This window comes from Melanotaenia boesemani, chromosome 20 (assembly GCF_017639745.1).
Source record: "Melanotaenia boesemani isolate fMelBoe1 chromosome 20, fMelBoe1.pri, whole genome shotgun sequence".
NCBI classification, from domain to species: Eukaryota; Metazoa; Chordata; class Actinopteri; order Atheriniformes; family Melanotaeniidae; genus Melanotaenia; species Melanotaenia boesemani.
Window position 1 is genome coordinate 22928245 of NC_055701.1, and position 25972 is coordinate 22954216.

Genomic DNA, 25972 nt, shown 5'->3' on the forward strand with positions numbered 1-25972 from the left:
CCCTCACAGGTCTCCTCCACCAGAACATACCCCACAATCTAAAATATCCCTTCCATCACACCACTGTAGTAGTTATATGTTCACAATAGTTAATGTTATGCACCGTCACTGCATAACTAATTACACTAACTACTGCAATACTTCAGTCACTTTCAATATTTACACTACAAACACTTCAACATTCAACTTCTTTTAGATTTTCTAGTATCCTTAATTTTATTTTTAACTTATTACTACTAATTATTATTGCTACTTTAAAAAATGCTATTTGTACACAAATACTTGCACTCTGGAAGTGACTCAGCTTACATTTCACTGCATATTGTACTTATATAATAGCACATGACAAACATCTTGAACATGTGCATATGTTGGGTTGTATATGTGCATGTTATTAACACTTTTGAGGCTTTAAACCACTGATACTTGTTCCTGATGGTTTCTGCTTAACTCTTCTATAATTCAACAGACGCTCCAAAAGACAGGTACATTTTTTATTGGTCGTAACACCAGGCTAACCATTCATAATACAAAAACAAATCCAATGCCTCAGAAAACTGATTAAAGAGAACATTTTGAAAATTAAACAGGGCACAATAAATATGCCAGTAGAATTCCTGCATGAATCACAGCCTTAAAAATAAAAGCAAATAGCTCTACACCCCTCACACTAAGGGATAAATATAACACTGCCACCTAGTGGTGACTGAAAATTGAACAGGAGGAGAAAAAAACATTAATTTTAAAATGGTTTAATTAAGTATATTTTAAATGCAACAAGGCACATTAATTCCTACTTTGTATTGTAATGTAGATGGGCATTATATGTTCATGCAACAGTGATGATTGTGCACAATTTCCCATAAATACAACAGAATGTAAAACCCAATCACTTTTTTTCCTGTTAAACTATCACAACAAAGATCCAAACGGTTTTGATCACTACTGTCATGCAAATCAATTTATGATCTCCCTGCAAATCCCAGTCTACTAGTGAATTTGTCTTTGTCAATGTTCTTATTCTCCGGGATGTGTCTGAAGGTGCAGTCCTGCCTTGTACAGCCCGTTGTCCTCCAGAAGAAGCACTCCTTCTTGTATGAGCTGCAGCAACAGGGCAAAAACAGTTTTTACTTCAGTACAACCTGTATCCAAAACTGAAACAAATACAAGGAAGAATAACTGAGACTGTCTTACTCAGGACGTGGGGAGCCATCAGTGTTGCCATTTTTTGATGCATTGAGTGAAGTGTTGAATTTAAATGGATGTCTCACTGTCAGCGGAGATCCTTCCACCACCATTCCCTGGAAATGAACCAGTTATTTCCAGTGTTGATTTATCTTAGTTATTTTTATTTGAACAACAGTTATTTGATTGATCAAAAGTCAGAATTTTCCAAATTCACAGTGAGATTCTGACATGCTTGTTTGACAAATAATTTGACATTATCTAAAATAATCACTGCAGAAAATTAAAGACTTCAGGTTTACCACAAATCAGACAGAATTCAAGGAAATTCAACCATTAGTTTGAGCAATAAATAAATACACAGGATGCTGCAAAGCTGAACACAGAAAAATGTTGAGAGAAAATTTACAAGGTACAGTGTAAGAATTACTAACATCTAGTGGTAAATATGGGCCTAGACATGCCTTCAATGTGAAGCACAGTGAATAGACAGTGGACAAAATTCTTCCAAACATCTTTTTTTTTTTATCTGTGAGTGAATCCAGCGACCACTACAGCTAACTACTTCAACATTGTGTACATGTTTACTGTCTTCTTCTTTGTGTCTTTTAAGGTGTTACTTATCTCAAACATCTATCAAAAAAAGATGGTTCTGCAGTTTCAAAGCTTAGCGCATTCTCACATCACAGAGAGCTGTTTGTCCATTCAGAGACACCGTAGTAAAAATGGTGGCACAAATATGGCAGCTGCCATGTATGTGGACCCACATCAAGCAGATAATTAGATCATTTTAAGAGAATACAATTATAATAAAGTGACTGGAAAGTAGTTTTTAAATTATCTAACTTTTTTCTCTCATTGACATTTGATTTTCTTAAACACTGAACCTTTAAGAGAAACCAATGAACAAACATCCACAAAATCCTCTGCAAATGCAGCCATTATCAAAATCTTTGTAAGAATCTTAGCATTACGCTAGAAGGATGCGTTTTATATAATGACATTTTGAAATCATGAACATGTAAACAGATGGGAGAACCCAGCAGTCAACATCCAGTGAGTCTGACAACTTTCATTTAAATCCTTTTAAAGATACATCTTACAAAAGTGTAAAATTTAGGTAACACGATCATTTAACATCCCAAACTTCGAAATAAAGCCTCTTCCTCCTCTGCAGGCTGAAACACACTTGACTTCCACAGAAAGCGTTGGAAAACCACTACTGGTTGTGTGATATGCCTCTTGCATCACGTGGTGGAGAGGCCTCAACAGATTCTCAGATTAAACCTCCCCACCCTGGATGCTAGGGGTGTAACAGTAAGCCAAACCACGGTTCAATATGTACCTTGGTTTTAAGGTCATGGTTCGATTTTTTTTTTCCCTGGGGGGAGGGGGGGGGGTTACAGTACAGGAGCAAATGCAAAACATAAAACTGCTTAACTTTGTTGTAAACAGGAACATATTTAATGACATTGAGAATTAAAGTAAAAACAAAAAAGTGCTTCAGTAAATTTGCTCTTCTTTGTGGAAACTGAGTACGCCTCAGTTCCGGAAAAAAAAATCCGAATACAGATACATGTACCGTTACACCGCCTACTGGATGCCAACGTTAATCTGGTATGTAGGTTAAATGTCTAAACATATCAAATGTAAACATCGGTCCGAGTGAACAGGTACATACGTTAATACACTGGATGGCTTTGTCACAGTCGTCCTTTCTAGTGTAGTTCACAAACGCACACTGACGCTCAAGCAGCATCTTGATGCTGTAGATGGTCCCGGCTCTGCAAAATAAACAATGACTCAGCAATCTGCAGCAGCATTAGATACGGCATTTATAAAAAAGGATATTTCCATCAACATGTTTTTGATATTTACTTGAAATTTGGGCTCAAAAGAATTCAAATAAAAAAATTTACAGTTGCAGCAACTGGTTGATTATTCAGTCAGTTGACTGAGTTAATTATAGTCAAGTTTGCCAAAATATTTCCAGGTTCCAGTTTCTCACATGGGAGGTGTGGAGGTTTGTGCCAAATATGAAAGTAAACCAAATAGTTTAAGCTCCCACATGTATTTGTTAAATAATGCAACATTTCCCCCCATTATTTAAGCCACTTAATATACAAATAAACAAGAAAAATTTAGGAAAAAAATGAAAAACTAACTTCAGCTGATGTCCAAAATCATAAAAAGGAGAGAAAAAAACCCATTATACTGAAAAAATTGGCTGAGGTGAAGATAATTAGCATGTAAGGGAAATGCAACAAAAGGTCCTGACAGGAGACTTGATTTGGTTAAATTTCTGTGCAACAGTTTAACCAAAAACTGGCTAGTGTTACATCTTCCTTCCTGACAAATATTTAATTAAAAATAATAATAAATCTGAATCTTTGTGTTAATTTGACTGTGTTCATGCCGATTCATTTTACATCTACAGTAAAACTAAATCCTCTACGACAAAGTGCTGAATGAGATCCTCAGAGATCAAGGTCAGAGTCCTGACTGTGATACTTCACCTGCTGAAGAGCTCGTGGAGTTTGGCATAGGTCATAGAAGGGCCCAACGTTCCCACCCAAACAGGGAAAAGTTCCCTTCAAACAAAACAGAAAAAATAAAAAAAAAACTTAAATTTCTTTTTAAGTCAAAGACAGCAAAGAAGCAAAACAATGAAAAAATCTAATATAACTAAAGACAATTCAATCACTCAAAGACACACATGGTACAACTGAAACGTGAGACGTGACAAACTAAATTCTGTTGGTACGAGTTTAAAGAAACAAACTTACGGTTTCACAGAACTCCTGGGGAGATGGGTCGGGGATTGAGATGTCGATCTGCTTTGGCCATAAAGATCCAATTCTTTGACGTGTTGTGTTCGAGGACGGCTTGTTTGTTGGACAATCTCCCACTCTCCCTCACTGCTGCATTCCAGCTTCACTGGCTGCTCAGTTTTGACTTCATTGCTGCCAATAACTGAGAAAGAGGAGAAACAAACAGTAAAACTGTTCAGGTACCAAGACATCACCGTCATTTTTCCACCAATGACAAACATTTTGTGGCACTCACCTCTGGAACCTGGGCTGCCATCCAAAGCAAACAGAGCTTCCACAGCTTCCTCTAATGTGCCGTGAGTTTTCAAGGCCTCTGAGCACTGCGCCCAGGAGAAGCCCATTTCCTGAAATCAATGTACGCAGAGACAATACAGACAGACAGATATTAAAAGCCCCAAATGACAAATGCCCACTGGTTCTAAAATATTTAAAAGCTCCTTCTACCATGAGATGCAACGTCTGCGCTCGTTTCAGCTCCTGTGCTGCTTCAGTGCTCGTGCTTTCCAGCTTCAACACCTCCTTATAGATCAGCGAGGCCTCATAGTACCTCTGCAGAAACCACAAGCAACAAGGAGTCACATTTTAGATGGTGTAATAACCCTGGAAAGGTCTGGAATTACAACAAGTTGATGGTTTAAAAGGAACAAGGTATTAAAATAATTTAATCACAGTTGCACAGTTTTTTTCTAATTTCAAATCAGCTGCAACATCTAAATTAATTATGGAAAGAATATCATTGCAATTCAATACGTGGAAACAGTGACAGGAGAAAAAAAAAACTATTTAAATGTGACAAAAGTCATTTACCCTGAGCCCACAGAGAGCTTTCCCCTTCCGAAATAAACCTTTTATCCAGTTTGGTTCCATGGAAAGTGCAACGTCCGCATCCCTGAGAGCGTTTTCATACTGCTGCAGTCTCTCATAACAAAGAGACCGATTTCCAAATAACCTAAAAACACACAGTACATGTCGTTCATTGCCATTAATATTAACTGCTGCTGGGTGTTTTATTGAAAATAAAGTCAGTTTAGGCTTATGTTCTTACTTAAATTCCTTTGGGTTGTATTTAATGGCATCAGTGAAGCATTTCACTGCCATCTCATACTGTCCAGAGGCAAACAAACGATTTCCAGTATCTGGATTAAACAGAAGGGACGTAAGCATTGGTTTTAATACTCTCGTTTAAAGTAAAAGTCCAATAATGATAATAATAAATGGGAAATTTCACTCACTGGCGAGCTCCACGCTTCTCTTTGCAAACTCCTCTGCAGTAGGATTCCCTGTTTTCTGGTAAACGTAGAGTTTAAATTTACATTAATATAATTTTAAAAGCATTCCCATTTTAAAACTTGTTTTTTGTGTGTTTCTAATTTTGATTAAAAAAATGTCAAATTATGGCTTCTTTTTTTTTTTAACTGAAATAAAACCAGTAAGTACAATAAGTTTTAATCACACAAACAGTAAAATGTGTCACTTAAGGAACAAAAATAGTTTTAAAATTTTATTTACATGGAGCTAAAAAAGAAAGAACATCATCTTCCATGATTCTCACCTCTTTTGCAGCTTCTTGCTCCTTCTTCTTTTGAACTTGTGGTTTCTCAGCAACTTCTGACTTCTCTTCTTTAGGTTGTTGAGCTTCAACTTTGTCCTTTTTCCTGACTTTTGTAGGATTCTGGTTACACACCTCCTCAGGTACCAATTCAGCATGTGAATTATTCAAACCCAAATCCTATGAAGAATCAAACAAATTGGGTCATATTTGTCATAGCAGAAGTTTTGTAGCCTTTATTAAAACAAATGTTAAAATCTCCAAACCTTTTGCTTCTCATCCTCTTTCTTATTTTTCAGAACATGATCTTTTTCTTCCAAATTTACTCTGTCCTCATCACATCCAGCTCCCTCAGATGCTGTTTGTGATCCATCAGATTTAGGAGATTCGTTTGCTTCTAAATTGCTACAAATTGTTGAGCTTTCTTTCTGATTGTCTTCTTCAGAGCCGGGCTTGCCTTGCTCCTCCTCTTCCTCCTCCTCCTCCTGGCATCACAGGTAAACATAGCGTTAAAAAGGCCTTTCCTCCTGGGAGTTCTTTTATCAGAGCATTGACATGCACGTGACTGCAATTAACAGCAAAAACAGAGAACTTTGACCTACGGGTAAACTGTCTTTAAGTGCATTCTCCTTTTCAAGCCGTTTTTTCTCTTTTTTACGCTAAAACAAACAAAAGCGAAAAAAAAGAAAAAGTGTCATGAACAACCATCAATGAATCAAAGTTCTGTATAGTTCTGTACATGCTTACCATTTTTTTACGCTTGTTCTTCTGCATTTTTCCATTACGTCGATCCTCTTCTAACATCAATTCCTTTGCAATTTTATCAGCCTCCTAAGAAAACAAAATATTGAAAGAGGATGAATGTAGACACATTGCTTGAGGTCAATTTTCCAGTTTGGAGAAAAAAATATAAAAGTTTCTTTAATTTAAGAGACATCAGTCAGACCTTCCTTTAAGTTTCACTTTCAGGCAACTGAAACAGAGTGAGTTACCTCATCAGTGAGTTGCTTTATTTGTGGATGTGGCTCCAACGCCCTGTGAGCAGCATGATGTGGACGATGTAAAAGACTATCATCACTATCATCGTCCTCGTCTGAATATAACAGGTCATCCTCCAAGGACCCAAAAAGATTTAATCCTGCAAGGCACAAGAGACAAACTGGAAGTCATATTGTTAAAAAGAGCAGGGAGCAAAATCTGTTCTTATCTATTTGCTGTGAAAGTATTTATTAAGCTTGTAAGTGCATGATGGAGCATGTAAATATAATATGCAAGGGGTGAGTACACGCCTCGCATTTCTGCTAATCTTTGATATTACATATCTTTTTATGGGACAACACTATAGAAATGAAACCTTGATATACAGAACATCAAACTATAAAAACTAATCTTTGATATTACATATCTTTTTATGGGACAACACTATAGAAATGAAACGTTGATATACAGAACATCAAACTATAAAGACTAAACTTTGATATTCTGTATCATATATATATACATTCCCCAAACGGAAGATAAATCAGAGACACCCAATTCAGAAAAAGCATTACCAAAAAAAGAAGGTGCAAGCATGTCCATAAAAGACCCCCCAGAACTGCGTCCACTTAGGTAATCCACCATTGATTCCTGAGAAACAGAAGTGATCAGTGGTTTGTTATAAGTGAATCCCTTCAGTTTGGCTGCAAGTTAAGACAATAATAATGATGGATCTTTGAAATGACATTTTTGACACCTTAAGTCTGACATGTGGATTTTTGTTAAATTGGGGATAGTCAATTAACTTTTAATTAACATAAAATTAATCTATTGATCACACAATGTGTGGCTTTACCTGTTCCTTTTGCATCTCTGATGCATATAGACTAGCACAAGTTATCACCAATAAATAATTTAACAATTTAGCTTCAGCTGTTATCTGCAGATAAAATTGTTTTGTTGCATCACTGAATACATTTTGACATTTTGATGTTTTTTTATAAACGTTACACAACAATTTACAACAATACACAACAATGCTATTCTTCTTTTTAAAAGATCACGACACGTTTATATTCTCTTCTGTCTTATTGTACTTCTGCGTCAAGGTGAAAGTGCTAAGGCCTAAAACCAGATCAACCTGTAAAACAAATATTATATCAAAGCATTACAATAGCCGTGGTCTGATTCATACTCACGTGTGTGCGCATAAGTCTGGAGTTTTCTCGGATTCTCGACACCGGAGGGCCACCTGACAGGTTGAGAAAGGGCGAGGTCAAAGTTAACATACATGTTTAGCAATAACATATAAACAACGCAAAAGTCTTCGAGGAAAATCAGAAATTTTAGAAATATAATATTATTAGACCCACTCTTAAGTTCTCCATTAACACCTAATGCCACCGTAGCACGTAAGCTAACTAGCCTGACAGGTTCAGTTCTCGGTAAATGAAACTCAGAAACTAAGTTACCTTACAGTACCGTCATCGCTCGTTTCTTACCTTTAACAATCTCTCTTTTCTTTGGCATTGTGTTTTACTTCTTTGCTGAATTTGTGTTCATACGACTTTGCTGCCGCGCGGCGGGGCTCAATGTTTTCTTCTGTCAGCCTTTCGTTCGTGTAGTCAAATTGTCTTTAGAGCTTCTTCCCTTAACTGTGGGCTCTTTCTTCTTCGCTTTATTTTTTTCTTGTTCTAATTCTTCTTCGTTGATGGTTAGCAGCAGGTGATAGTCTTGTTGTTGCATCACTGCCACCCTCTGGTGTTACGTTTAATTGTCTTAATTTATTTTAAAAACTACATTTTAAAAGCGGTGTGCAAAACAGAGGGGGCAAAATATTGTTGTGATATATTATTAAGAGCATTTTCATTTTCAAATAACAGAACGCATTCTGTTTGAATCTTATGGTATACTGTTTGATAACCTTTTAAATCTCGTGTGTGTTATTTTAGTTAGAAATAGATAAATAGCTGTAATTCTGTCATTTTTAAAGTAAAAAAATAAATAAACAAAATAATGGAAATTATTCTCGCCAAGCATAAAAAAAACTTCCACGCTTTTACAAAAAAAACTTTCATGTTGTAACGTGATATGGTCCCAATTCTTTTATTGAGTGACAGCATTTAAAATTATTTTTTATCTGAGACATGTATGTCTAAACATTAACTGTAAAACAAACAACAAGAAATTAACACTATAATTGGTCCAATAAATAATCTGAACTAATCGAAATGCGCAAATTTTGTGTTAAATTTTTCATGAATACGTCATTTGAGGCATGGACGAAATTGGCCTAGGCACTGTTACGATCGTTTGCGCTCTTCTGTTCAAATTGAATCTTTCACTATTTCCGGGACACTTTCTTCCACTTCCTAGCAACGCTCCTTGGAAACGGTGTGGGGAAGAGCGCACTTGGTGGCGGGTTATCATCAATAACCACAACATGGACCCTCAAGAGGTAAGCACTCTATCTGAAAGAAAATATTTGTTTTACCCGAAGACTTTGCGAAGTATTCACGTAATTCTCACCGGGAAATCTCGATTAAGTTCTCTTAGCTTTGCCTGAAGCTAAATGCTAACTGCTGTGCTAGTTAGATGCACATCACCCCACGTCGGTAAAATCCCACTCGGTCAGTATGTATAATGTACTGTGACAATAACATTGGAAGCACGATTTTCTTGTGACTACTCGAAGATAAGTTACCATTTACAACACTTATGCATAGGACGGATTTAAACCTAGCTAACACTGACCTGTTGCTTCCAGCTAGCATCTACTTCTTGTTTTGCTTGCCAAGTTAGTTACGTTGCTGACTTAATTAACTGGGTCTCCGAAGAGGCCAAACAATAAAGGGTAAACAATAAGAAAACACTGTTATTTTTAATTAAATTAAATTAATTGATTAATTTTTTTATTGAACTGGTAAAGCGAAATTGGTATATACTAAAAAGCTGCAAAACTAATATACACAAAGTGCTAATATTCACATAGTGCGTGGAGGGCATTACAATAATGGTTTTACTTGTAATCAAATAATTCATAATTACATCACAAGAAAGAGAGAGAGAGGTCGGTTTTATTTATGAAGCTCAGTATCATACATGTTTATATTGTACTTCATTTGGTTTGTATTTTTTCCCAGAAATGGTTGCGATTAATTTTCTTTTTACTGATAGAATATTTACTTAATAACCTGCCATTGTAAGTAAACCCTTAAAATCTCTTCAATTTAGACTAATAAAATAATTATAAAATATAATAAATAAAATATTTCTAATAATATCTTATTAGAGATACAGTTAATAGGGTTCAGCGTTTTTATGTTGATTTGGCTAAACAATGCTGAAATCCTGGTGTTCTTATACAGTTCCATTAATGTTGACATCCATTTGGAGTTATCTAGAAGTGTATGTAAACAACTGATAGCTTCATTGTGAACACAAATGTTTGAAATTATTTCCAAATTTTAGAAAAATAAGCCAAAAAAGCTATCAACATATAATAACTTATTTTTGAATGGCTGTGAATGAGTTTTTCACACTTTAGAAAACAGCTTTAATAATAGCGTGGTTATTTATTGGTGTAGAAATTTACTTGCACCATACCACATTTATGATAAACATTATGTGCAGGTTTTGGAGCAGCTTCTGCTGCTTTTAAAGTGATAAACTTGCCTAAGACAATATTTCAGATCTTTCTTTTACATAAAAATAACCTCCAACATGTAGATAAGAAACCACAATGTTTCGTTATTTGATTTTTGTGAGGAACGTATTACCAGATTAATTGATGGAGGTCATAACTATTGTAACTATTGCAAATGACCACTTTTCTGACATTTATTGCAAGACAATATAAGTAATATAATCCCAATGAAGACACTAATCTGTTAACACTTAATGACAGAGAAGCTTTTTTGTCACAAGCCAGACGAGGCTCATAATACAAAGTGTTGACAACTGGCTGGCAAGACTTGCTTCCTGTGGTGTTTTTCTTGTCACCACTAAACAGTCTCTGAAGGTTTTCTGCTCCTTGACCTACCTACAGTTTGTCGAGGACAGCGAGACATTTTCCAGATTGGCCTGTGCAGTATGTTTTTTTTCCCCACTCCAAACAATCTGTAAAGTTGTTCCAAAGTTGCAGTTTAAGGCTTAATAATATTGATGTAGTAGATTATAGCTTAATGTTGCTTTGTTTGCTGATTTTCTTTACAGAGAGGGATGGCATCTTCTCATGTACCAGTGGAGGACGATGTGCGCCAGTCTGTTGGAGAACCATCCCTAAACCCGATGGGAGTCCAAAGTACTAGCAGTGCCAACCAGGTTAAAAAACAGTCCAGACTGGAAACAGATGGCAGGGCTCTGCTGGGGGCAGACGCTGTGCAGCTGGGTATGTGGGCATTGCTCATTGTTTAAATGTATTTATTTAAAATCTTAACAGGTAAATGATTCAGAGGAAAAGTTAATATTGGTAATTTGTTTACCTAAAAAAATACATATTAAATGTTATTGCTGTGTTGTTTTGCATTTACTTCGTTTGCCAGTTTGCTGTTTTTGGTTAATCTGGATAATGCTCAGCATTTTGTGTATCTTTTTAGAATTTCAGAACAGTAACTTGTCTCCAGCCCTTCCCCTGTTGCCTGTAACCTCTGGAGTCGAACACACCTTCACTGAACATTCGTTATTCCAACAAAGTGATACAGAATTAGTTCCTTTAAGGTAAGAGAAAATGATTTAATCTTAACCATTTGCTCTGGAGATATACTATTCTATATTATATTTTTTGAATGGTATGACATTTAACTGAACATTTGTTTACTTTATCAAGGGCATACCCTGATAATTCCATGGCATCGGAGAGGTTTCAACTTCCACCCCAGGACTGTACCACATACTCCTCTGAGTGTAGCTCTTTGTCCCAACATCCTTTGGCTCAGGCAACCATCCTCTCTGAAGAAGGAGCAGTCAGCAGCTGCTCTCAGCACAGTTTATCACCAGGGAACCAAGGCAACCCCCCTATGATTGCCAGTACCCATGATAGACAGGGAATACTATCAAAAGAAGGTAGCATAGAGAAGAACTTGGAGACACAAGGTTACTGTAGAGACAAACTTGTCAACAAGGCTGCTGAAGATGAGACTTTCTTTCTGAGTAAGGATGTTCCTGCCCAGCATCTTTTGAAGCTTTTACAAAAAGAAGTTGGCATGCCAAGCAGTAGTAGCAGCGCTGTGTCTTCTGCCTCTGAGACCTCTGTGAAGAAAACGGCTTCTTATCTGAAAGAGTCTAAAAGCACAAAAGTTTGCAATCTTACTACTGAGCAAAGTGCAGGGAAAAGAGAAGGTCCTCCAGGTGGTGCTTGTGTTCTCCAGCAGCAGGTAGGTAACATTACATTGGGTTCCCGCAGCACTTTACCTGATGACAGCAGTGAAATGTTACACAGAAAGCTGCTGTCTGAAGTGGAGAGAATCAGAAGCCTTGAAGCTGAATCTAAAAGCAAAGCAACACCAACTGGTCAGTTTTTCACACCAACTTTTAAAGAGCTATCAGAAGGAAAGCCAAGTGGTGTCAGAGTAAATATGGCTGGCATGCCTTGGACGGGAGCATTTTCAGCAGGTGTTGAGGCTGCACACAGAGAACAAGACCTCTGGTCATCAGGGAACCAAACAGGGATTGAAGGGTCCTACTTGGGTTTCCTTCCACAGTCTCAATCCACTCCAGGAGTTTTCATGGCCCCACCTAAATCCAGTGTCAAAGTTAAATTAGGACAGCTTTCAGCCATAGCATCTGATAAAGAGAACTCCTATCAGTCAAGCACAGGAGCTGCTCCACAGCTACCTAATGCCCATCTCCCAGACATACCCAAGCAGTGCCAAGAAGATGCTCTGCAGACCTCTGCAGAAGTCCAGAGTCTCCCAAGTCTCAACTATATGCAGAAAGTAGATGCTTGGAGGGCAAATCATAGTTCAGGGAACAGTCCGTTATTTGACAGTCTGGCACTGCAAGAATTTCCTGGCATGTGTCCTGAAAAGAAAGCTGTTGATGCTGCTTCTGACACCCTGAATCATGTCCTTACTCAGCCATCCAGGAGTTTACAACAGTCTCCTGTTTCTGGTGCTGCCAACAAGGATGTAGCACAGAGCTCCTCCACAGCTCCCTCTGGTTCCTCATCTTCAAGAAGGGGTGAAGCAGTGGGCAGCGCACCTAGCGACAAGGATACCAGAGGGCCTGCAGCACATCCCTCTGCCTCACCCTTCGGCAGGTCTCAGTCACCCTCATCCTTCGATACTGTTGTAATGTCGGTCCACAAACATCAGCAAACCGATATGCTTCCAGAAAAAAAGAAGAGCGAGAGTCAGAATGATGCTCTCCATCGTTCAGGGACCACAGTTCAACTCTCACCTTTCGCAAGCCTTGGTCACTTCAGCGATGTGTCACTCGATCAAGATTTAACACTTTCAAGTTCCCAAGATAGTTACAGTGGAGTTAAAGTAGGAGCTTCCTTAGGAGCATCCTCTGTTGTCAGTCTGGAGTTGGATAATTATGCTCCTTACTGGACTCTGAAACCATCAACACCACCTCCTCTTCCAAAGCTCAGAAAGTTCAGTATCGATGAACAAATTCCGGTAATTGTAAAAGCTAAACTAAAATGCAATATAAAATGTCATGGACTGTATTTATTACCAAAAGCTTGATTGTTAATTCACTTTCAGTTTTACATAATTTTTATCAACACATGATTTTCTGATATACTTTGTATTTTTCTTGCAGTTGTACCTCCGTAACCTGGGTATAAACCAATCTCCCTCAACAATCCTGACTCCATTTGCACCCAAAGGCCCCATTCGAGAGCCTGAATTCTCACCTACTGACCTCCGTACAATCAAAGGATCTACTGGAACCACTCCGAAAAGTACTCAACCCTCTGAGGGTATGGAAATATAAACTTTGATATCTTTGTAGATGATAAGAAGCTGAGGTTGATCTGGAGTGTTGTGATGGAGATAGATCTCATCTCATGTCCTTCATTCTCGTATGACTAAACTTCAGCCAAAATCAGGAGGCATGTAAGAATAGCCTGAGGTCTACACTCACTCATCTTAAATTTCATCCCTCCTCTTAACTTTCCATCACATGCAGTGTTTGGTCTGACTTCTCTGGCAAAGAGAATGATTTGATTGACTTAATCAAGTCCATGTGTTTCTTTTTCCAACACTTATGAGTTTACTCTCATAATTAATAAAAAAAAATAGCAGGAGTACCTACAACTACAACAAAAATTGAGCCAAATTTAAGCTACCAGTTGCCGCATCTAAACACACTTCTGTTATCATGAATATATGGATGTATACAATGTACAAGATGCATTCTGCTTAAGGCTTTGTTTTATTTATTCTTTAAATAAATTGACCAAATGTTAAAATAAAAAGATGAATTGCTTGATATATCATTACAGCTTTGCTTTTCTACATTTAAAGGTTAATATATCATATTTGGCATATTTTCCTAATAAATAGATGTATGTTTATGACCTTTAATTAATGAATTTGGTTCATTTAGAAAATATGCTGTTTTATTTTCAGGAGGCAGTCCCCATAAAGAAGACTTCTCCAGATCCAGCATTCTGTCAGTCGACTCCAGTGTTTCTGTACCATTTAGCCTGGACAGTCTTGGTCCTGTTGCATTGATCCCAGAACAAACCAGAGGGAAATCTTCACCATCAGATACAGAAGCAGCCTGCAGTGAAGTCATGGCAACCGGCTCCCAGTCCAGTAAAGGCAACTGTTCCTTCATACTGCAACCCAGACAGCAGGACACCAGGCAGGAAATCAACAAGTCTCACTCCGATGCTTCAGCAAGTTACAAAGAAAGAAACCCTGAGTTACTTTTGCAAAGCAGTCGCAGTCAAGGTGCAGAGGATTCTTTTGTTAGCGCCAATGCCTTGTTAGATATCCGTACACTCCTCTCTCACGCAGAGAACATGATATCTGATGGTTCTTCTGCAGCATCACATCGTCTCTCTGATGAAGATTTATTCCTCTCACCCCAAATGAAAACCAGCAGGCTCCAAGACTCCTCACAGCCCTCCACTTCTACAAACGAAGACCACAAAACTCGTTTGTTGTCGCCGTGGACCAGGTCTTCGTCAGACTCCATGCTTTCTTCTGAGAAACCGAGGCAAAGATCAGTTGGTCAAGAAAGTATACCCGCAGCTTGGCAAACTGATCAACCATCCCCACAAGCTCTTATGACCACACCTGCCTCTGTAGCATACAAAACAACCCAAGATACTGCTGTTGGTAGCACTGTGGTCCTCTCTAAATCAGCCCGGCGGACAGAGCCTGAGGGCTGCAGTGCTGCGCCTCCTGATAAAGTCCCAACACAACCTTTATCCGCTGTAAGTATACAGCAACTCTCCTCTGCTCCTGCAGATGGAGGAGGCGTCCCAGAGGAGGAAGAAAAGCCTCCATCTAGAGATCCTGCACAGAGTCACCCTTCCTCACCCATCCCTGAAGATACTGATCAAGGAGTGATGAGTGATGGGAGCAGTGAAAGTTCACTGGCTGTACGAGTGGCCAAGTTGCTGCATAATGAATCTCCAGCGACTGAGGTGTCGAGTACACCCAGCACGACGGGCCAGGAGGAGAGTAAAGCCAGAGGTACAAGAATACATAACCAAAACATTTCAATTTTAACAAGATACACAGCTTCTGTCTCAGATATCTTAAGTATCTGAGACTAATGAAACACCCTTTAAAATGTTTCACACATCTTAAGTCGATCATCTGTTCTGCTGTTTCAGAGTGGATCAAGTTATCTGATCTTATCAAGATATCTGAGCAGCAGTATGAGCCTCTGGAGTTAGACATACAGGACAGAAAACGGATTGAAGAAATAAAGAAAGACCTGCTGTTAAGAAGTCCATTCAAGGTAATCCTCTCAAAACCCCTCTTTATGTGTTACATACTGTAGTAGGCAACAAAAAGGAAAGAAAGTAGTGTCAATTAATGCTTATATTAATTTTTCAATAACTTTTCCTTTAAATGCTGCAGTCATTAAAAAATGTTTCTATATTTTTTATTTGGATGTCAGCCTCCAGTCTCTGGGCAGAGTAGCGCTCATATTCAAGGTAACTGGTGTGTTGCAGGCATGGTGTGTCAACAGATGCAAGTTACACCTTTTCAGAAACAAAAGTAAACTCTTAGAATAATGACTGCAGTGAAAAACATTTTCTGAATAAGCATCCAGGATAACAAATGATGACCTCTCCAGATCTTTTGACACAGATGTGTTTTTTTTTTTATTTCTTCCAGAGTCAAGAAAGCACAGAGACACAGAGCAGTGCAGCATCCAGTGTCAAGAACTTTGACCACAATCCAGTTCAGTCTGCAGAGGCGGTTTCAGTCCTCAGTGAAGCTAAAAGCCAACAAGGTGTCTCTACAAACCAATCTGACTCTAGAGTGCAGACCCAGGAAGCTCTTCATCCTGATCTAGAAGCTCGAGTGTGTGAGATCGCTGCCCGAGAAGGAGTAACCCTTCCTACAAGAACACCTCAGGCTTTCACATCCATCAGCACCACTACCAATAGGCAGTCTCCTGCCCCCTCGCCTTCCACTTCACCTGTACCTCCCCACAGTCCAGCCACAGACCCACTTCACCTGACAGAACTCTCCACAGGAGCAGTTAGATCTATAGTAGCCAATACACAGCCTTCCTCAAATCTGAATGAAGAGGATAAAGTTACATTCACACAAAGACCAATCAGAGAACTGCTATCCGTGTATAAACCAGGCAAAAGTTTCCAAACCAAAAACCAAACAGCGACTTCTCTTTCAGCACAGAAGAATCAGAAGAGACAAGACACAGTTGGAGGTCACTGTGAAGCACCTCCCCCACCCTCTCATGGCTCAGATAAACAAGATAAGACCATCAAACATGACGGCTCACCCTCTTTCAAACATCGTGAGAACTTATCTGTCCAGACCAGCTCTGTTTCAGGCACTGATCTCAGATCAGATCAGTCCGCAGGTCCAACCACTGTCGTATCTCTTCCCAGGACAGGTCACATCTCACACATTCGACTCGCTGTGTCCCCCCAAGCTACCGACCATAACATTACCTCCACTGTCCACTCTAGTCACGCTGATACTGCCTCAGGGTTTCCACGTAAAGATTTTGTCCCCCTCAGAGACGACTCCTCACCTCCCAGCAGTCTGGATGAAGGTGTTGGCTCGTCCAGTCCATTAGAATGGTACGACACCAGAGAACCAGTGAGACAAAGGGTGCCTGAAAGGTCCAATTCCTCCACACTGCTTAAAAATGCTCTACTTCAGGAAAGGATGACTGCCAGAGCCACAAAGTCCTTAACACAGCGTCATCGATCTGACAAACCACCAAGATCCTTTACAGCTGAAACACCTGGTACGTTTTTTATAGAAGTTATAATCCTAGTTGTAAACAAAAAAACTGAAGCCAACAGTGAGAGGTGACCTCGAATTACAAGAGATTTTAATATCAACATGGTTAAATTCTGAATGTGTGTTTCAGTCATAAAAGATTTTATTTACCATCAGTTTTCTTCCTGCAACAGTTCCTGTGCTGCTTCCTTATAAACCTCGTGGCAGTGAGGAGCTCTTCTATGTCCCTCAGATAGAAGCTGATGTCTCCTGCACAGAACTGTCCGACACCACCATGGAGAGCTCCCACACAGGTACCGACAACAGAGAACGGGTGTGCTGAAGAGTTGATGGCTAAAAGGCATCCTTGGATTCAGTCCAAACTTTTAACTCATGTAGACATGTGACAAGAAGCTTTTTTGTTTAAACTTTTATTTTACACATTTTTGGGGGGAGTAAGCAATAAATAGGTTTTAACCTGCTAATTAAATATTAAACATATTAAGTGCTTTAGTTGTAAGGTGTGAAAGATGTAATGATCTCAGGAATGTGTCTGTAGATTTTCAGTCATCTGGGTCTTAGATGGTGAATAGATACTGATCTTTGGATTCAGTGTCCTCTGACTAATCTTTGGAAAATGGCTGCCAGCAGGAAAACCAGTAAAAAAAAAAAAAAAATACAGGTGATTTCAGAGAACTGGACTGTAAGTTGAATCTGTGATGGACAGATAAGGCTCCGCTCTCATTTTATCCTGTCCCTGCCTGGGAAGCAGCTGGTCCTTTTGTAACACACACCAGACAGTACATTAATTATTCATGTTCAGGGGCAGGGTGGAACAAAGGCAGAGCTGAGGCCCCAACACAGAGAAAGAGGGAGAATGGAGCCTAGCCTCCCTGTCACTGATCATCTTCTGTTTATTACTGGTTGAAAATATTTTGGTTACTTCTTCAGCAGCATTGTTTTTCTTACTCAGAAATTGAGGAGCATCTTTATTTAATCTGAAAACCACTCACCTTGAGGTAACAAGCCATTTTTTCAATTCAAACCAGGTTCAGATGACGCTGTACCTCCTCGGTTTAGCAGTGAGGTGCTTGGCCACCAGGACTCAGGCTTGGACCATGGAATCACATTCAGACATACAGAGGGCATCTACAGCAAAAGGCTCAAAACCGCTGCATTTAAAATGCATGAACCTGGAGACAGAGGTGAGCTCTTATTAAATGTATTGTTTAGATGTATGTTAAATACACTCACGAAACAAGCATCTTAAAAAGGGTTTTTTTTTTTTTTTTTGTGCATAAAGCAGTCGGTAACGTTTGTGCATTAATGTCTGTTATCTCTGCAGCAGCAAATAGAAGCTCACCAACTGTGAGTCAAACTCCAAAGACATCCTCAGCTGCCTTTACCAGGGTGCCTTCACTGAGCAACCAAGAAGTCTCTAAGAGAGACCAGGGGACCAGCCCGGTCCAATCCTTCCATTGCAAGCAAACAGAGCCAAGTCCTGAGAAATTTCAGGAAGTCCATGTGGATATGGTCCAAATGTCTGTGCGTCAAACGGCAGAGGAGCGAGACCAGAAGGAAACCAGCCTCCATCAGCTGTGGCAGAGGTTTTGTGATCAGTGGAGCGTGGAAGAATCGCATCCATCCAGCGACAGAGATGCTACTCTGTTGGAACGTCTGGAGCGTCTGTCTCGCCTCATTCACAGCACAAGAACTGCAAATGTGTCTGATGTACAAGAACAGGATCATCATCCAGAATGGATGCTGGGAAAGATGCAGGGGAAGAAAGAAAGAAAGGAGGTGTGTAGAGAGGCTAAAAGGAGTGAACAAAGTGCAGTCGCAGAAGGGGAGAGGAAACTCAGAGGTGGTAGACAGACTGAACCACCTATCCAAGTGAGGCTGCAGACCATGGAAACTGTAGAGGATGGCAGCAGGGACTCCCTCTCCTCCAGCCAGAGCCATCACCTCTCACCAGCAGACGAGTCAGAGAATTTGTCCACCACATCTAGCTCCATGTCCACCATTGATACAGCACGGCTGATCCGAGCCTTCGGTGCCCACAAAGTCCAGCACCTGAAGAGCAGCTCCAGCCTCAGGAAACTGTACAGCACCATAGACAAGCAGAAAGAAGGGAAGGAACGGTGGAGAGGAAGACACAAAGACCCTCGTCATCTTATTACACCATCAGAGACTCCTGGCACTGTTGAATCAGTATGTACATCCTTAAATACCTGTCCTCATTTCTTCTAAGAAAAACTCCTCAGATCATAAAGCAGGGAGCCTGTGTCTAAGTTTGGGAGTTTTTACCAAGCTCCTGTCAGATCATAAAGAATAATCAGCTCTCATCTTCAGGTTGCTCCTGATTCGGCATCAACAACCAGCACAAACACCCCGACATCACACCGTGGCCCCTCCAGGTCTCTGACCAAGAAGGTCAACAAAAGCATCCAGGCAGGTCAGTCTAAGTGAGCATGAATTTTTTATTATTGGAGATATAAATAAAATTATATATATCTCACATATTTTCTAAACTCTTTCTGAGCTTCTTTTTTCAACAGACATTAAACTTATGTGATAGATTCACAAAACTTTGGGGGGTTGAGATTATTTTATTTCTATATGTGGAAATTTGTTTTAAAATGTCATTATTTGTAATCATAAACTGACAATTTATTATTTTTCTGACCTCAGGTGACCTTGAAATTGTTCGGAATGGGACTCGACGACACACCAGAGATGTTGGAATCACATTCCCTTCACCCGGTGAAGCCAGAGCTTCTGGGCAGATCTCCTCATCTTCATCCAGCACAGTGAGAGAAAGAGGACAGAAGAGCCCCTCTAAATCTCAGGGTGTCCAGAAACGGAGGAAGAACAAGAAGAGCCCTTCAAAGCCTTATCCTGAAGGTACATCAGTGTTATGTCATACTTTTTTAACATTCTAGTTAATACTAAGATAATTAATACTAGGATTTTCTTTCAGGTGTTTCATGGTTCATCTCAGCTGACGACCTGAGGTCAGAGGCGAGGAAGGAGAACCAGCCAGAGGACTCGTATGCTTGGAGGCCGAGCACGGTTTGGTTTGAACAGTACAGCAGAGTCAGTCCATGGAGAGAGCCGCTCAGACTGAGACAAGTCCACGAAGACAAAAGCAAAGAGTCCAGTTTTAAACATCAAGCTGAACCTGATCCAGATCCTAGAGTTAAAACACTTTCCTCTGGTATGGCACTTGTCTCTCTGCAGGTTAGTTGTTTTTTATCTTCAATATTAAAAAAAAAAAAATTGTAAAAAAAAAAAAAAGACTAAACTAAATCTGACCAGTTCAGTTTATTGAACTATTATCCCCTTTTATGGTTTAAAAAAAAAAAAAAACATTTTATTCTCCTGCTGTCCTGCAGGAGGCTCTGCAGATGCATCGGCCAGAGTTTGTTTCCCGGTCCAGGCAGAGGTTGAGGCGTCTGGCTCTGCAGGCGGAGGAGAGGAAGTTACAGGCTGCCTTCAGCAGAGAAAGAGGCGTGTTGTTCAATCAGCCAGGGGGACCAACGAGGCTGCCAAAGCCTGCAGGTATCCAACACATGTGGATGTAATACTGGATCAGCTCGATGATGCTCGCATCCATTCAGTTCTCAGTGTACTGAGCCAGTTTCCTACTTTTTCACTAATCTGTCTACACAGCCACTTTTCCAAAGTTTTCCTCTTACAGTTGCCGTATGAAACTGTAGCCTCTTTACTGGAGTGACTTTAATTTTTTTATTTTTTTATTCTTTATGGAGGCACTGCTCTGTTGAGGAAGGCTGTTCCTAAGAAGGAGATGATCCAGAGGTCCAAACAGTAAGACTTTAAAATCTTTACTTTTCTTTCTATCTAGGTATTTTGTTCGTCAATGTTCATCATTCTAATGTGATTTCGTACCAAAAGCAGTGACAGGCTGTTGGTCCAGTACGTTTTTTAAAGATGAAGTTTACAAAGGGTTTAATCCAACAGTATTTGTGTTTGACTTTCCAAAGTTGGATTCTTAAAATTGGATATCTTTTAGCTTTTGAAGTGGTCATGTAGACTCTGTGGTAAGCAAACACTCACCGGCCACTTTGTTAGGTCCACCTTGCTAGCACCAGGTTGGATCCCCTTTTTCCTTTAGAACTGCTTCAATTCTTGTTGTCATAGATTCAATAAAGTGTTGGGAAGATTCCTCCGTGTTGACATGATAGCATCACACAGCTGCTGCAGATTTGTTGGGTGCATATCCACGATGAGAGGGATGGACATGGTCAGCAGCAATACTCGGGTAGGGTGTGGTTTTTAAACCATGCCACATTGCTACTAAGGGACAAAAGTGTCAAGAAAATATCCCCATTGATTCAAGACAGGAGGGATCCGTGTTTTAATGTTGTTTCTACCAAATTCTGAGCCTACCATCTGAATGTGGAGCTGAAATAAGAGACTCATCAAATCAGGCAACGTTTCTCTATCTTCTCTTGTCCAGTGTTGGTGAGTGTGTGTGAATTGTAGCCTCAGTTTCCTGTTCTTAGCTGACAAGAGGCACCTGGTGTGTCTTCTGCTGCTGTAGCCCATCTGCTTCAAGGTTGGATGTGTTGTGTGTTCAGAGATGCTGTTCTGCAAACCTTGGTAGGAACTATTATTTGGCTTCCTGTTGCCTTTCCATCGTCTCCAACCATCTGCCCATTCTCCTCTGACATAAATAAACATAAAATTTTGGTCCAGACAACTGCTGCTCACTGGATATTTTCTCTTTTTAGACCTTTTAGATCTTCTGTTTACTTTCTCCTTTATTGTTTCCCAACCCCTCTTGCCAGGTACAGCATTGATGTGTAAAATATCAGCAAAAGATAAATTTAAAAATAAAGAAGTACTTAAATTATCTAGAGGGCCCTTATATCCATAAAGCTACTCTTGGCAGATTTGTTTGGCACAACACAGCAGCCAGACCACTATTCTGCTTGCCATGTTGCTGGACAGGACAAGGTAAAATAAAAAAATACAATCATGACATGTTCAAATCCTCTTTCTTCCTCATTCTGATGCTCAGGTTGAACTTTAAGCTGTCTTGACCATGTCTACACGACTAAATGTACTGCGTTTCTGCCATGTGATTGGCTGATTATTGTTAATAAGCAACTGAACAGTGTACCTAACAAAGTGGCCAGTGAGTGTATGTAACTACACACAGCTAAACGATGGTTTTAACGCAATAACGGCGTGTGGTTTTGTTGCTTCAGAATATACGAGAATCTGCCAGAGGTGCGAAGGAGGAGAGAGGAGGAACGAAGAAAAGCTGATTATCAGTCTTACAGACTGAACGCTGAGCTCTACAGCAAGGTGCAGTTTATTTGTTTTTATGGGTGGAATCCAGTCAGATGTATAAATTTATGTTAAGTCAAATTTATATTAAACTTTAAGAACAAACAAGTTTTTTTTATGTAGAAGCAGCTTGTAAATGTTTTAACCAGCAGGAGTAAAAATGTTTGGCTGATTGTGGTGAATGAAATTACTAACATACCTTATTTTTTCCGTTTTATCTTCCAGACAATCACTAACAGAGTCCTGGGCAGAAGAACAGCATGGCAGTGATCGACCACATGAGTTCAACTTTGTGCTGTAGATACAGTCGATGATGTCAAGATCTTTTTCAAATAATTTTAATACAGAACAAACCTGTGCATTTTAACAAAAAATGATCTGTTATTTATTTTAAACTGACTTTTCTTTTTTTAAAGTTGCATTGAAAAATAGAATTAGACAAATAGAAACATCACTGACATTTTTAGAAATTTAAACTTAAAACAGGTAAAATAAACATGATTTCTCTAGTTTTTTTTTTTTTTTTTTTAACAATATTTTGCTTATTCTGGTATTTGGTTTCAAGACAATAACAGCCAACATAGTAACTGGCTTTAATTAGTTTATTGATCAAGTTATTGGTTGTGCAACAGCCATTAACCACATGAGGAAAAGGTAAGACTATCTGCAGGCTCACAGCTGGATAACAGTGAATACAGAAGAAATTTTCCCTCCAACTACTCCCATACATGCACTATGCCCATTAAATTAATAAATAAAACTTCAAGTTAATGACAGTCCTGTGTAAACATAAATAACCTAAAATAGCTGAATAAAATGGCTAGAGTGGATTCAGAAATAAAAGTGAGTCATGGCAAACGTGGTGAAGAGAAACAAAGCTTCTTTGGCAAATATGTAAATTTGTTTCAACAAATCAGAATAAAGGCAGGTGACTGATGTCTGCAGGTTTAAGGCTCGGACAAAGTTAACGTTGACAGAATATGAACAGAACAGGCATGTAAAAGCACACACTAACAACACACACCTCCAGTGTAATAAATAGTGAATAATTTAAATCATCTGATCCATCTGACGTAAAGTGAAATCAGGTTGCATTTAAATAAATCTGTAAAAGATTTTCTTCCAGGTGTCACAGTTAATCAACTGAACTTAACCAATATGTTTCAAGAGTAATTAGCTTAAGAGTTGTAGCGTCTAAATCACAAAATCTTCACCTATGAAACAAGATAATACGAAACTGATGATGTGCAAATAAACCACAGTTCAATGCCCTCGAATTTAAATGCAAGTCCCATAATCCTTCTTCCCTTTAGATGAACAAGTTTATGTTACATTGATTCACTTCATTAAAATTTACAACACAGTCATAATACTTTATATCCTGAACAGAGAAACATGAAACACCACCCAGTGTTGGCCTAATATAAACCAAGAGAAGGTTGATAAATACTCTGTGTGATAAAGGCTTTAGTGGATCTGGGCAACATGCGGCAGTGCAGTAGTATCACTACTTTCAGTCTACATCCACTCCATAATTTACAGTATGTAGGACTTCAGCCTGACACATTGTCTAAAATAAAACATTTCTAAGTAAACGTGGGGGGAATCTGAATTACAACTGCATTTTAGTCTAAAGAAACTGACTTTCCATTAGCTGTTAATGTTATTTTATTTTGTCTTTCTGCTGATAAAATGCTTAAACTGAATTTAAAATAATCATTTTTGTATTAATCCAACATTACATCTCTCCATTTCTAGTCTTATCTGATCAATTGACCACAAGTAAGGATAATTTGATATAACAAAGCAGCAAAGAATGATTGACGGTCTTCCTGTAAAAACAATAAAATGCCCGTCAATCATGAATCAGCTCACGCATTTAAACCCAAATCAGACGAGGCAGCTTCAGAACAGACGAGTGCTACATGTCCAAAAGTGACATTTAGATTACTGATGAGTGACGTTTATCTACAGAGCTGCTTTCATTTCAAAGACGACGATAACTTCCAGGTTGTAATCCTTCATGAAACACTCGATACCGCCTGGTTTGTGGCCATGGAAGGGCGGCGAAGCTGATGACGGGGAGTATCTGCTGCAGGCTGGATCACAGAGCAGGTGAAGTTTAGGTCTGCAGCATGCTGTGAACCTTCTGCAGCTGAGACTGGGACAGGACGAGGCGGTGGACCTGCTCCTGCCCGCGGGGACACGGCACCATGACCCGACCCACCAGCACCGTGTCACCGTGTGTCTCCTCCTTCGCCTAAACAGAAACATGTAGGGATTTAGTGTGCTGTATTTATTTATTTATATCCAACTTCTTTTTATATCCAAGCTTTTTCTTCCCTCCTATCTTTTCTTGTTCATTTTACACAGACCTCCATTATGTACTTAATGTTCTCGGTGAGTACTGGATACTCTAAATCCCAATAAAGCTCCGTTTCCACCAACAGGTGCAGGTTATGGTGTTTCCACACATCAAAACTGGGAAGGGTACCCTAATGTCCAACCTGACCCGTCCTACTTTGTTGGGACCCTTGCGTTGTGGTACCAATCTAACTGCTCCAACTCAAAAGGGTGGAGCTTGACACACTGCAATCTGCTGATTGGCTGAAAAGAAATTCCCGTGTGACCTGGCATAGAAACAAAGCAGGAACGGCTCCTTGCTTAGAGCAACACATTTTCTTTTTGTTGATTAAATCTCAGTTTAAAATGGCGTTATGAAGCACTGCCAAGAAGAAGGAACACAAACTGGTGGATGACCACCATCCTCCTTTGTTTCTGAGTCGTGCTTTGGTTGTACTTTTTTATTATAAACACAAAAACAAATAAACAATAAGTGACATTAAATACATAATATACATACAAACATGGAGACCCCTTTCCCCCAAATATGCACATTGCCATGGTTTACCAGTGAGTGTGTACACATACTGATTAACAGGGATAAATATTGAGGCTTTCGAGCACACGGTTTGTTCTTATGGCTTTAATTGAATCAACGTAGCTCTGCAATTCCAGAACAAAGAGATGAGCGTATGGTTTGCAGTCTGGCCATTTTTTCTTGTGTATTTGAAATTTTCCCAGCCCCAAGTTTTCCTCCAAATAAATGAGAATGTCCTTTTCTTGCAGAATAATTACTTCTCCTGTTACTGCCCTGTTATACTACTACTGAAAATGCACATTTATAAAACAGATGATGAACAGTTTTCTCTATTTCCACAAAATTTACATAAATCAATATCATTATTGAACCTTGCCAGTATCTTTGTGTTGGATAGATCCTGTGTAATGTCTTAAATTTAACTAAGGGTAAATTTGGGGTTTATAAACTAATAAATTTGTTTGAGCATGTTTTGGTTATACTTTAGGGAAAGTGCTGCGCTGCGGTGGCGTCATGCTGTTACATAGCTGAGGCATCTATTGCTATCTGGCTGATACTCCGCCTTTCAGGTAAGGTTACAGTTGGCTGTAGAAACTCAACGAGATTACAGTTTACAAACTACCTCTTCACCCTAACCGTCCCGACCCGACCCACACCCGTTGGTGGAAAGGAGGCTTAAGAGACTAAAACATGTCACAAGCTTTGACTGAAGCGTGGAGCGGCATTCTTACCTTTACAAACGTGGTTGAGGGGAAAGTTGCAAAGTCAGATGAAACTCGAGCTCCTGGCTGCTGATTGACAACATGCTCTGCTACCTCGTCCTGATAAAAGCAGGAAA

The 25972-nt window shown here is 39.3% G+C and overlaps 3 protein-coding genes across 15 annotated transcripts in view; 1 reads left to right on the top strand and 2 right to left on the bottom strand.

Moving 5' to 3' along the window:
- Positions 1–480: 480 nt before the first annotated feature.
- On the bottom strand, positions 481–8225 carry si:dkey-33c12.4 (uncharacterized protein LOC560112 homolog). 2 transcript variants are annotated; one of them, XM_041971818.1, is made up of 18 exons: positions 8046–8225; positions 7743–7795; positions 7119–7194; positions 6558–6703; positions 6313–6396; positions 6168–6224; positions 5832–6044; positions 5569–5745; positions 5249–5303; positions 5062–5152; positions 4824–4965; positions 4461–4565; positions 4252–4360; positions 3972–4158; positions 3702–3776; positions 2867–2969; positions 1195–1301; positions 481–1101 (listed from the first exon to the last, which is right to left on the bottom strand). In XM_041971818.1, exons 1-18 carry the CDS (start codon positions 8071–8073, stop codon positions 963–965), a joined length of 1947 nt encoding a protein of 648 aa, XP_041827752.1. In that variant the 5' UTR covers positions 8074–8225; the 3' UTR covers positions 481–962. The 2 variants fall into 2 exon arrangements, with proteins under 2 accessions (XP_041827752.1, XP_041827751.1); XM_041971817.1 differs by having other exon boundaries at positions 5832–6050.
- Positions 8226–8887: 662 nt separating this feature from the next.
- Positions 8888–22719, top strand: alms1 (ALMS1 centrosome and basal body associated protein). Of its 3 annotated transcripts, none has more exons than XM_041971768.1 (18): positions 8888–9001; positions 10759–10933; positions 11142–11262; positions 11372–13166; positions 13312–13471; positions 14124–15200; positions 15344–15471; positions 15855–16962; positions 17132–17251; positions 17987–18142; positions 18283–19148; positions 19290–19392; positions 19629–19841; positions 19918–20177; positions 20333–20498; positions 20708–20765; positions 22172–22271; positions 22479–22719. In XM_041971768.1, the coding sequence occupies exons 1-18, from the start codon at positions 8987–8989 to the stop codon at positions 22521–22523; spliced, it is 6666 nt and encodes a 2221-aa protein (XP_041827702.1). In that variant the 5' UTR covers positions 8888–8986; the 3' UTR covers positions 22524–22719. The 3 variants fall into 3 exon arrangements, with proteins under 3 accessions (XP_041827702.1, XP_041827703.1, XP_041827705.1); XM_041971769.1 differs by having other exon boundaries at positions 18286–19148; XM_041971771.1 differs by having other exon boundaries at positions 8890–9001; positions 11372–11918.
- Positions 22720–22783: 64 nt separating this feature from the next.
- The window catches only part of dctn1b (dynactin 1b), a 33787-nt gene continuing 30598 nt past the window's right edge, over positions 22784–25972 (bottom strand). For all 10 annotated transcript variants that reach the window (XM_041971786.1, XM_041971783.1, XM_041971780.1 and 7 more), the window contains 2 exons: positions 25866–25955; positions 22784–24513 (listed from right to left, as the gene is read on the bottom strand). In XM_041971786.1, coding sequence (XP_041827720.1) covers positions 24376–24513; positions 25866–25955 — 228 coding nt within the window. In that variant the 3' untranslated portion in view covers positions 22784–24375. The remainder of the gene's footprint in view (positions 24514–25865; positions 25956–25972) is intronic.